Source organism: Raphanus sativus, unplaced genomic scaffold (assembly GCF_000801105.2).
Source record: "Raphanus sativus cultivar WK10039 unplaced genomic scaffold, ASM80110v3 Scaffold3149, whole genome shotgun sequence".
In the NCBI taxonomy this organism is placed as follows: domain Eukaryota; kingdom Viridiplantae; phylum Streptophyta; class Magnoliopsida; order Brassicales; family Brassicaceae; genus Raphanus; species Raphanus sativus.
Window position 1 is genome coordinate 1 of NW_026618456.1, and position 12136 is coordinate 12136.

Consider the following 12136-nt stretch of genomic DNA (forward strand, 5'->3'; position numbering starts at 1 on the left):
GGTAAAAAAGAGTTCTTATGTGGTTATATAATGATAATGATTGAAAGAAAACAAGAACTTACTTGTGATGAGGTTATGAAAGTAACTCCCATGTCTTTCGCTACCCTGTAGAGCTGTTCCTCAACATCAACACTCGTCGCGCTGCAAATCCAAAAGTGTATATCATTAAACAAAAAAGGGAAAAGAACATTGCAAAACTACAGGAGGAGAAAGACTTGATCATTTTACTTGGTGCATTCATCTAGGATTCCAAACTTGGGTCTGTGAAAGAATAAACGTGCCTACAATGCCAGAAACAAGTCAAGATTATTCACGTGCATCATAAAACTATATATCCATGAGTGGTTGTTGCCTCTACAAGAGACTTACCATGCCAAGCCTCTGTTGCTCTCCAAGAGATAATATGTCTTCCCAGTTGGTTGTAGCATCCCAACCACTTTCATCTCTTTCCAAAAGATACACTAACCGAACATTCTCCAGGATGGTTTTCAGATGAGCGTCCAGAACGCTTCCCGCTTCTGTTGAGCTTTCTCCTGTTACTCGCAAACAATCAGATGAGAGATAGGGGGAGGGAAGATCATGGTGGTAAGAGATAAGTTTCTCTATAGATTACCATTATTGGTGTAGTAGAACTTAGCGGCTCTTTTCTCTGCTTCGTCTTTAGATAGAGGGTATATAATCTGATCTCTCAGCGTCCCTAAGCATGTATATGGTCGCTGCGGCACAAAAAATATGCCATTCCCTGACCCAAGTTCTTTGATATCCAATGATGGTTTGGCGAGTCTTCCACATACAGTTGGCCATATATCTCTAAGCACTCTAAATACTGAAGTCTTTCCACTACCATTTGGTCCTGAAATTTTCGTTACTGTTAGCTCTAGGCCCATGCAAAAAAAAATCAATGACGAAGATTAACTCACTAACCTGTGACGAGCAGGCTTTTCCCTGCAATTATTTCGCATGACAACTGGCTAGCCATTAACTTCTGCGCAGGGGTAATGATATCCACCTCTGAAAAGGATATTCGATCTTGAGAATCCAAGCGGCTTGTGTGATTTTCTGAGGTAACACCTAAATATAGTAGGGACAAAACGAGTATGATCAACCCGAGTAAATACATTCTCTATAACGCATGTCTAAGTCCAATATTTTTTAAGCATATAAGACTCAACCAGTGAAAAGATTATGAAAAACCACGGTCGAAATTATGCATAAGTGTAAGCACATGAAGCATCAATATTATGACTTCAAAATGTGAGCGTAGTATATGCAACTGTACCTGACTGAGAAGCATCCAAAAACTCATCGAGCTCAAAAATTCTGTTAATACCACCAGAGAGCTCAAGGAACTTCTTGTGTAGTTCAAGAATATCACCAAACGCCATAAAGCTTTGAGACACGACAGAAGCTAGATACCGCAATGCATGTGCCAATTCACCTGGTATCAAGACATCATTTCATGCAAGAAAGCGTGTTATATAGAGAGAACTTGCAAACTTATTTGGCTCATGTCAGAAAGTGTGACAGATCTTCTTCACCTTGAGTGGAGACAAGTGCTCTATCTCCCTTGTGTTCTAAAGCATACAACAAACTCAATCCCCAAGTCACATTATTGGGAAGTTGCTTTGTCACGAAATCATCAAGTATGCCATACACCCATTTCTTCTTCAAGAGCATGAGAGAGTGGTCCAGTAGTGCCCTGAATTTTGTGTCAACCATCTGTTCCATGAAAAATAAAAACAGGTAAATAGCTAGCCCAGAACCCAACAGTTATAGCAAAGGAACTTAAGACACTTACAGCTTTTTCTCGAGCTCCGCCTCCAAAGAAGGCGATGGATTCAGCATGAGTGTTCAGTCTCTCGTGCATAAACCTACATAAGCAGGAAGAAGTTGGTCCAGATACTCTTTATAACGCAATCATCTGAAAAATTGGAGAAACGTAAAAAGAGTTACCTAAACTTCCCCTCAAGCTGCTGTTCTTCACCGGCTAGATCACCAAAATCGGGAGCAAAACGTCTCAGGAAACCCAGACCAAGTAACATATATGTGTAAAGTATGGCAACTCCCCTTTGACCAGTCAATAGCTTCATCCTCCAGGTGAACCTTCAATTTGTTTTTTTGTTTGTTTGAAACTCAAACCAAGGACCATGAAACAGATATCAGGAAAACAATCCAACAAAATGTACTTACCACAGAATATCAACCGATGGCTTAACCATTCCAGTAAGAAGTCCAGACAAGTCAGTGGTCAACTTTTCCAGGTCACGAGTGAGTCTCTGGTCTGCGTCAATAGTATTGCCTGACATGTGGAAAACCTGCATAGATATGAACCCAATGAGATCTTTATTGTCTCTAAATTTGCGATATCAATTTACAAGAAAAGGAACAAACAAACTAACAGCCTCTATGAAGCATATAACAAACACAAATCAATATCCATTTCAAATTGGTGTGGATCAGCATACTTCTTACATAAGTGCAAATAACACATCATGCTTTCTTTTAGCCTTTAGGTCAAGTTGCACTGTTTAACTCAAGTTCATCGTCATAATTCAAAATGCATGAATGGGGTATGCTAGCATAGTATCTTTGAGCATCATAGATCTGAATTGACCTTGTAAAACGCATTATTTCTCAAGTAATTCCGTAGCAGATGTTGAGTCAAACGAATCCTCCACCCTAAAGCTAGCCTCTGCGTTAGATGCCTGAAAACAATGTTTGAACCCACATCAGCAAGGGGTTCCTTAAATGTAACTGATAGTCTAACAAAAACTCCAAAATACATAAAAATAAAGAACACAGCGAAGTTTTAAACTTGCATAAAAAGGAAATTTACTTTAATGAAGGAGCAATGACAGCAGATGCACTACTTTGGATAACACTCAAACCAATCAAACGAACAAATGCGGCTTTATCTTGCTCCAAGACATACTTCACAGTGGTCCCTGCGAAAATCACATGTGGTTGTCAGAAAAGTAGCCCTATCAATAACAATTAGGTAACCTAACAGAGTATACCATTCAAAGAGGCTATTCGGTCAGAGATTAATGTTCTTGAGACGACAAGGCAAGCAACCAAAAGCAGTTGTCCTCCTTGTTTGTCAAATAGAGTGGGTATCTGAAACATAACAGTGAAACGGTCAGCTACTTTTAGCATAAATGTGGGACGAATAAGTTAGCCAAATGAAATAAATATTTCGCCTTCCAAGGAAGCTAAAGAGGAAATGCACATGTATTTACTTCTAGGTTAACAAAAATTGGTACAAGTGTTTTCAACAAAATTCACACTAATAACTCAAGCTCACCAATGTGTTTAACATTGCAGCTACTCTTAATGGCAACGCCCTTGGCGATGTTCGAGGTTGAGGAAAACGAGGCAACACAACACTTTTATCAACAACTGGTGATTTTGCAATTGACTGTGTCAAGTACGCCTGAGCCTTTGAATTAGTAGTGGCAGATTCCTACAGCACCAAGTAACAAGGTTATAACCACCACAAAGCACCCCTCAACGAAAGTTAAAAAAAAAAATCATAAGCTGTTGAAGACCTTTCTAGCTGCAGCAAACGCTCGTTGAACAACCATCGCATCATTTTGACGATCGTTCTCTGAAATTTTCGCTGAATCAACTCCAGCGTCCGTCAGAGGTGCAGAGTCGTCCCTGAAGTTTAGTCCTTTTAAATAAGTAAATGCAAAATAAAACTTTGATAACGCTCACAAAGATGGTAAAGAAACAATTCCAACCTCTTGTAGTGAACACTCCATCCCCCTTCTCCATCTAATGACAGAACAACGTCATGGAATGCAACAAGGGCTGGACGATGGGAGATTGTTATGCAAGAAGTTCCCATAGCTCGAACCTTAGCAGCAAAACGTTCTTCCATATCAGTTGTCACAGCACTCGTGCACTCATCAAGAATTGCAAATTTAGGTTTGTGGTAGAACAGTCTGGCCATTCCCAATCTCTGTTGCTCTCCAAGAGATAATTCATCACCCCAATTAACCTCCTTGTCAGGTCGGTAGCGATCCAATAAATATTCTAGGTCAACCTACAAAAGCAGAAAGTCCACAAAAATAAGCAAAACAAACAAATCCTGACAGAAAACGCTATTCACTGGTTCTAAGTAAATAGAATACCAACATTTTCCAATAGCTCCACCATTCCAGTCTCAGTGAGCGGTACAGTCTCTTGATCAGACGTAAGAGGATATATTAACTGGTCACGAAGTGTTCCAACTGCCATATAGGGCCGTTGGGGCACGTAGAAGATCTCTTTGTTAAGATCAGAACCAACTCCAGGCTTCACAATGTGGCCAGACACCAGGGGCCATAGACCTCCTAGTACTCGGAAAAGGGAACTCTTGCCACTTCCATTAGGACCTACAATACATATTGTTTAATAATTAAATGAAAAGAGAGAATAATGATAACATCAGGCAGACTGATATCAACATAGCAAACGTGAATGTTATTGCATAAACTAAAGTAAAAGAATTGAATAACAGAAGGTGTCGACTAAATAAATCTCAGAAGATGATGTGTTGCCACACCATTCCCTAACACCCTAATCGTTGAACTGGGCATGAATGAGTCGTCTATAAATAGGTATAGCAAATCAAACTTTGACAAGGTTATATGGCTATCCCTTCCCCCCGTATACAAGAAGAATTACTTCTTCCAGTGGATCTTCAGTTCACATCCCCATTTCTTAATTCTCTTCATAAAGACAACAAAGGGTACTAAAATTTCCATCTTTGCTTCTCATCCCAAGGATCATAGAACAATAAAGTAGCAGCATAGGCCATTCTATCAATAATTTTTGCTATGAAAAGGAAATTTGTTAGTAACAAAATGTCACTCCCTAGAAGTAAAGCGTTCACCTGTAATAAGAAGATTAGATCCTTGCTCAACTCGAAGGGTGAGATCCTCCACCAAAACATTTCCCGTTGGAGTAACAACCTGAAGTGCATTAAGTAATATTAAGAACACAGGCCTTTGGAGAAGGATGACAAGAACATTGAATCTGTGTTCGAACTACCTTGACACCCGAAAACTCAACATAGCTAGCCTCAGTAAGGTAATTTCTGCTTCTATTTCTCTGTAAAGATGTTTTATCATCACCACTGAGTTCTCTCGAGACAGCCATCAACTCATGGATTCGGTCAGCAAAACCACTGTTGGAAGCAAAAACATTTCAATAATTAGAAAGCATAGCCACCACAACTGATGGGTGTAAAATTAAGTGTAATTAATTTCTCCATCGCATATAAACTCACTAATAGCGCAAAAGTAAACGGCTAGGAAGAATGTTTCTTAAATCAGAAATTTTTTTTCATCCTCGCTAATGTTCTATAGGGACTAACAACTGAACTCTTACTCTTTTGCTTACGGTAAACAAAATCAACTCTCCTTAATAAAGCACTTAACAGCAAAGAAATACATATGTCCGCAGATTTTCAGACAAACGGCTACACAATGTTTCAGTTTAAAAAGTTTGGCATGAGATTTATCATAACGTATTACCTGAGTCGGCTGAGCCGCCTGGAACTTATAGAAAGTGTTCCTAACGCCTGAAAGAGAGAAATAATGACACTGGTGTGATATCTTATATTGCTTAGCATCTCTGCTCTCCCTAAGGTCGAGTCATCAGGTCTTAGATGCCCAGAGAAGAATGGCTCGATGATCAGAATAACAGCAACTGTGGCACCAAGATACTTCAGCAGAAAATCTTGGATCATGCCAAACCACCAGTGATCATGAAGGACGTCACTCATATGAGTAACAAGATTCTTGAACTTTTGTTGTATATGAGATTCTTCCCTGGTTTCCCCACCATAGAATGCTATGCTTTCCGAGTGAGTCCTTAAGCGTGAATGAAGTTGGCGGTACTCCCCTTCCAACTGCTGCTCTTTGGACATCAATTTGCCAAAAGAAGGAGAAAAGGTCCTTATCGCAGTACCGGCTCCCAGTACATATGCCTGGACAACACTTGTTCAAGTTAGTTCATAAATGGCCCAGTCCAGAGTCAATGTTGCAAACACAGAAAACTAAACAAAAAAATCACCAGTATCCAGAAGATGTATTTTGGACTAGCATATGAACAAAGGCGCCATGCATACAAAATCCCATCAGTAACTGCTGTCAAATCATCCTGTATAAGCTCGCTCAATTCTGAGGAGAATCTTGGTACATCGCTGGCAATTCGCTGCTCCGGGTGCGTAATCCGACCATCCACATGTGATATTTTATAGTATACCATATTCTGAAACAATCATAAATGAAGATTAAATTTGCATCCAGCAGTGTGAAGTATAATAGATATGCTCACTTCTCAAAAACATAATACCACAAAAGAAATGGTAAATAATTGAATTGCCTCCATACAAAAAGACACAGAAATGGTTACCTCAAAGTAATGTGAATGGATAAGTTTCGTCAATATCTTTCTGAAACGCAAACTCAAGGCCCCAGTTATGTACTTTGACGTAGCGTGCGTAGTCGATAGCATGAAACACAAGAAAATATTCTCGGAGATAAGACGTAGAAACAGTGGGGCACGCCTTAAGAAAGCGGCACGGAATAGGAAACCTTGAACTTTCGCCAATCTATTGCTCAAAGCAGTTCTGAAAACCTGTGATTTGCAAAAAGTATAAAAGATAGAGAAAAATAATCATAACTTTTTGGTCAGCTATTGGGGGGGGAGATAACATGAAACAAAAGCATGAAGCATCAACAGGAATCAATATAAGGAAAGTATAGAGAGGAAATGCATACCACAGTGGCGAGTAGTGCGAGAAGATCCCTGGCACCCATTTTTCCCATCTGAGACAAGAGAATAGCAGTGAGAACCTGAAGAGACTTCAATCCTCCTCCTTTCTTCTTTGATGTGGCTTTCTTTGCATTCTTATTGTTTCCTGTCCGCTTTTCCAATGCTTCACCATCACCACCACTCCGCCCACGGGAAGAATCAAGCCTAGGGGAGCTGATCCTTGATTTTAAGTAAAAAGCTCCACCAGCAGCCACGATCCCAGCCGCAAGCAGTATAGATTTCCTATAGAGAAATGAAAAAAAAGAATGAACACAAAAGAAAAAAGAAGAAGAGGTAAAAGGATACAGAAGAAGAAGAAGAAGAAGAAGCAAAGCAATGATAGTTACCGTCTTGAAGCAACGAGACTCCGACCCCGCTCAGTTAACTGCAATAGCTGGAGAGAAGGCATGGCTGGAAAGGTTCTTGTTGTTGATAACAAGAACAAGGTGCACTACTAAACACCCTGAAACGAGACCAAACTACCAAATGTTAAAATAAAAGAAACAACCAAATCATAACATATATGTAAAAGCAAAGTAAGCACAACATCAGCTAAAATAAAAGTTCGGAATCATCATCAAATCAAATCTGGTGGATTCGATAATCTCTTTCCCACTCTTCTTCCGAAACAAAACAAAAAAAAATAGTGTCAACTTTGATCAATCTAATTTCCCATGGAATCGATAAATCTATACAGAGATGATTAGCTTAATACGATAAAATGATTCATTTACTATTTGATAATCCAACAGCTAACGATCGGCGCCAATTAGCAAATCGGTGAAAAATTACCTCAGCAATGAGAGATTTCTCCACGACGAGAAGTAACACAATAAATGAATCGAAATCGCTCTTCTTCTTCTTCTGAGTAATCGTAAATCGTAATAGCAACTACTAGCTCGCTCGCCTTCTCGAAACTTTACAACCGAAGAAGATTTTTTTAAACTCCGTCGTAGCAGTCTACCGCAACAGAACTCCTCAAATCGAGAGGAAAAAGAGAGCGAGCGAGCCGCGGAACTTGGGAAGATGAGAAGATGATGACGCTCTATTCACACGTGTGAAACTCCAACACCCGTGCCATTTTCTTTTTTTGTTTTCCCTCTTTTATTGATTTCTTTGCTAATTCTGCAAATTTTGTTTTTTCACAGTGGTAACTTTAAAAATAGTCCTTTTTCATCTACAGAGTGAGGAGGCCTCCAGAGTGAGTCACATCAATTCTGTATTTTAACTTTTTACTATGATGCAGCCAGGAGCATGGCCATTGTTGAGTAGTATGGAGTGTATAATCAGTGGCGGATTTAGAAGTTATCTTGATATGGGGCATATATATAATTTATTAATATATCAACAAGGGTATTTATTTAAAAAAATACACTGAAATTTTGAAAATCATGGTGGACAACTGTCACCCTTCCTCTCCACCTCCCTCCGCTGCTCTGTATAATAGTATATTGTTATTCTAACTGTAAAACCTTAAGAAAACTTTGACACGCATAAAAATACCTTTTACCAAATCAATTGCTGAAGAAAAGTGTTTCAGTTTTGTAACTTTCTTTGTTTTCTGGTATTAATTTTCCCAACTTTTTAAATTTAAAGACAATGTCAATAACGTTTCCTTCATGAAAACTGTTTATGACTTCTGACCAGAGAGAAAAAGTTTATGAAATGGATTGTGTTGACTAGGAACAGTGCAAATCGTACTCTGCATGATTGAAGCACATAGATCAATGTTTGATGGTCTCCCATACTTTTCCTGACAATATTACATCACCCTTCTACAAACATACACAATTTGAACCTTGGATAACAGTTGGTCTTTACAAAAATAAGACAGGCCTTTGTTTTATATGAAACCCCAATACATAATATTAGAAAATAAAATATTATGGCCTTATGGGCCTTTTCGTTCACGGGTCTTTCTAAAACCATCAAGGGATACAACATATTGAACAGAATAATTTCTGGTCTTTAGCCTCCTTGTCAAGAGAAAAACTTGCATAGCTTTGTACGTTTTGACGTGGTTTTGAGCTATTCTGGTTGATTGTAAGTGTTAAAGCAAATAAAAGATATTATCTCTAACGATCACAATAACGCAGAAAACACCAATTACGGAGATTATGGGAAAAATGATGTATGGATTCTCGTAGGGTGGAAAAATTGTCGGCAATAGAATCGTTTATGTAATGTTTTTTAATACTATAATAGCATAATTAATCAGATGTTAAGAAAACGATTGCAATGAAAAAATAATATATACTTGTTATCACAAATTTACACATAAAGTTTTAGAATCACTCTAATTATAGAAAATATGATCTCTCTATACTTTAGGATTGCCGCTTCCAGGTTTATATTAGATGTTTTCCATGTGTAGCTAAAATTTTTAAAAAATTGAGAAACATTTAAAAATTTATGCGGCTTTCACAATGAAAACACATATTTGAACAAAAATATAATTTTTAAAAGTCTATAAAATTGTGATAAAAATACAAATTCTTTTTTTTTACAATATCTTAAAACCCCAATGTAATCTTTAACATAAAATACATCTTCATGGAAATACATATCTTTATTTTATTTTTGAACAAATGAAAATACATATCTTTATAAAAATACATATATGTATGGAAAAAGTATCTACTTATATATTTTAACCAAATTCATAAATATTAATGCAAGGTTTGCGATTAAAAGGCACATCTTTCACAGTGTTTTTGAATCCCTGTAGATGTTATAAATGTAAAAAGGTATTTGACCAAAAAGATCTAAAAAGGTATAGAACAATAAGAAAAAAAAAGCATTTCCATAAATTCCATCTATTTGGCCTTACAAAAATTACCAAAAGATTTAATAAAACATTTTTTTTTTTTGACAACTAATAAAACATTTTATCAGCGTCTAGTCTGACCACAACCCATGATAGAAGAAGGCAAATTAGCAACCCTATCGATCCCATACTCGAACACAATCCTCATTCCCATGAAAAAATGCGACTCAATGTGGCAATGAAACGCCCACACGCCAGGATTATCCGCTCTAAAACGCAGCGCAGTCCACCCATACGGTTGTACCGCAACCGTGTTTTTCATAATCGGGTCAACCAGATTATACCTTTTCGGATCATTCGACTCGTTAAACTTCCCTTCACCATACCCGAGCACCCAAAAATCATGACCGTGTAAATGCCACGGGTGCGTTTCGCTATTGTTGATACTCATCGTATTAGCGTTCTGTAAAATCACGTCAACTGTGGAGTTGAACTTCAGTCTGTAGATCCCGTCGCTCATCGTTGCGTTAGCGTTTGAGGGTACCACGAATATGTCGTACTTTTTAGAATCGTAACTCTCTGGCGGTGTGAAACGCCAGTCAAATGCGTCTGTAAAATTATGCTTTAACGCGATTAAATATGGCGTTGAAGGGTGTTGGTAGGAAACGTTGTTGACCGACCACCGCATGTATCCGTTAACTTTGTTCTGTGTGTTCAAGAGCACAATCACTTTGTCGGAACTCTCTGGCGGGGCGTGTACGTATCCTTTACGCGCCTTGATTGCTAAGCTTTGTGCGAGACGGTGGCGCGTGTCGTTCCATTTTGGCCGAAAGCTGGAGGATGCCAGCGTCGGAGGACGCTGACGTGGGTGATTAGGGTGGTAGTTGAGTACAGCGGTTGCTGGTGGAGTTTTCTCTTGACGGCTAACGATGCTCGTGGTGATCCAATAGTTTCGGCTAGGGTTTTGATCTGCCTTGAGAAGCACGGAATAAGTTTCTCCTGAGTATATGAAGAGATTCCTCACAGTGAATGGTTCAACGTAGTGTCCATCGGCTTCAACGACAGTTAAGTTATGTCCCTATCGTTTTATTTCACTCATTAGAGAAAGGAAGGCAGAAACAGAGTGGGAAAGAAAATGGTTACTTGCATCTCAAGCTAGCTTACCTCAATTTGGAAACTGAGAGCAGAGAGAGCCGTCAAGCTACCAATTCGAAGCCGGTACGTCTTTCCGGGGATAACCGTGAGGACGAAACGCGAACAATCAGCGTTTGAAGCGTTACAGACTTCAACTTCCGAGCGCTGAGGAGTCATTAAGTTGTTTGTGCAGTTGAATCTTCCTCTTCCTTGTATCATAAGCGACTGATATTATAACATCCAAAAAAACAATTAGGTCAATAAAAAATTAAGAATCTGACTTATATGGAAATTCATTCACCTGTGGCTCACCAACCCATTTAAAGGGTATGGATGCTAAACCGGTCGCTTTCTCGGACATGCTTTTGTGGTACCAATCGGTTAACAAAAGGCTCCGGTCATCATCGTATTTAAACGGTTCAGGTTCTGTACTTGGAGGAGAAACTCGAATCATTCCTATTAATCCAGATTCTCTCTGCATCCCATAGTGTGAATGGTACATGTATGTCCCAGGCTACAGAGGAAATTAAAATAAATAAATAACAGAATAATAAAATATAATTGCATAAAGAAAGATTGGAAACTATTTTTGAGAGTTTATGAACTTTGTACTCTATCAACGACGAACTGGTATGTGAATATCTCTCCAGGAAGAATTGGACATTGAGTAACACCTTCTACTCCATCAAACCATGGTGTCCCAATCTGAAACCCAAATTATTTATCACAAGCATTCATCGAGTGTTGTGATATGTTTGTTGAAAAAATTAAAAAAAAACATACTAAAACCGTATAAAATTTTGACTAGGATTTGTGTACGTACCTGTCTGATGCCATGCCAATGGACAGCGACATTTTCAGTCATGAAGCTATTCTTGAGCTCGACGATGATGGTGTCACCTTGTTGAGCTTTGATGGTAGGACCTGGAAACTGGCCATTTATTGTGATGACTAGCTTCTCAAAACAATCTGGTGACTTAAGCTCATACTTCACTTCCCACTTGAATCGCCGGATCTTTCCCTCAACAAGGACGGAAGAAGAGAAAAGGGTGATGAAACAGATGACCATAAGAGTGAAGACATGACTTGTGTCAGAAAATCCACTGGATCTCATGATTTACTTGGTTGTGTCTCCGAGAATCTGTATTAAAGAAGATAAGAAACAGTTGTTTTCAGTGGAGCATTTTCCAGCGAACACTTGATTTTAAAAATATATAACAAAGATCGAGATTCTTGTTGCGGTATTATTAATGCATGCATATATACAGATTACATAATGATAAGTCATGTGAAGTCGAAGACACTTGTCCGCGTTGTTTGTGTAAGAAAATTCTACAAATATTGGATCATATTTTGAAAGTCTTCACTGATTTTTCTTTGTTTTTTTTTTGACAAATATTTCCAACTAGTTGTTTTGCCCGCACATGC

The 12136-nt window shown here is 38.5% G+C and overlaps 2 protein-coding genes across 2 annotated transcripts; both read right to left on the reverse strand.

Annotated features, from left to right (window-relative positions):
* Window positions 1–23: 23 nt before the first annotated feature.
* LOC130506354 (ABC transporter D family member 1-like) lies at window positions 24–7814 on the reverse strand. Its single transcript, XM_057000994.1, has 25 exons — window positions 7600–7814; window positions 7155–7270; window positions 6774–7050; window positions 6406–6630; window positions 6064–6261; window positions 5523–5977; window positions 5038–5173; window positions 4880–4958; window positions 4141–4379; window positions 3744–4048; window positions 3549–3660; window positions 3305–3463; window positions 3018–3117; window positions 2837–2945; window positions 2615–2705; window positions 2191–2315; window positions 1954–2103; window positions 1799–1871; window positions 1539–1719; window positions 1280–1438; window positions 925–1071; window positions 614–853; window positions 370–533; window positions 229–281; window positions 24–141 (listed from the first exon to the last, which is right to left on the reverse strand). The coding sequence occupies exons 2-25, from the start codon at window positions 7214–7216 to the stop codon at window positions 24–26; spliced, it is 3957 nt and encodes a 1318-aa protein (XP_056856974.1). The 5' UTR covers window positions 7217–7270; window positions 7600–7814.
* Window positions 7815–9595: 1781 nt separating this feature from the next.
* On the reverse strand, window positions 9596–12013 carry LOC130506353 (L-ascorbate oxidase-like). Its single transcript, XM_057000993.1, has 5 exons — window positions 11532–12013; window positions 11321–11413; window positions 11010–11222; window positions 10739–10933; window positions 9596–10652 (listed from the first exon to the last, which is right to left on the reverse strand). Exons 1-5 carry the CDS (start codon window positions 11820–11822, stop codon window positions 9699–9701), a joined length of 1746 nt encoding a protein of 581 aa, XP_056856973.1. The 5' UTR covers window positions 11823–12013; the 3' UTR covers window positions 9596–9698.
* Window positions 12014–12136: the final 123 nt, after the last annotated feature.

Excerpts from the sequence above, each read along its gene's own strand:
- LOC130506353 (XM_057000993.1), bottom strand. The coding sequence starts at position 11,822 with ATGAGATCCAGTGGATTTTCTGACACAAGTCATGTCTTCACTCTTATG. Across the intron at positions 10,934-11,009 it reads AATGGGTTGGTGAGCCACAG|TCGCTTATGATACAAGGAAG; the intron begins GTGAATGAATTT and ends TTATAATATCAG. Across the intron at positions 10,653-10,738 it reads CTCTCAGTTTCCAAATTGAG|GGACATAACTTAACTGTCGT; the intron begins GTAAGCTAGCTT and ends ATAAAACGATAG.
- LOC130506354 (XM_057000994.1), bottom strand. The coding sequence starts at position 7,216 with ATGCCTTCTCTCCAGCTATTGCAGTTAACTGAGCGGGGTCGGAGTCTC. Across the intron at positions 3,464-3,548 it reads CGTTTGCTGCAGCTAGAAAG|GAATCTGCCACTACTAATTC; the intron begins GTCTTCAACAGC and ends TTGGTGCTGTAG. Across the intron at positions 2,706-2,836 it reads GTCATTGCTCCTTCATTAAA|GCATCTAACGCAGAGGCTAG; the intron begins GTAAATTTCCTT and ends CATTGTTTTCAG.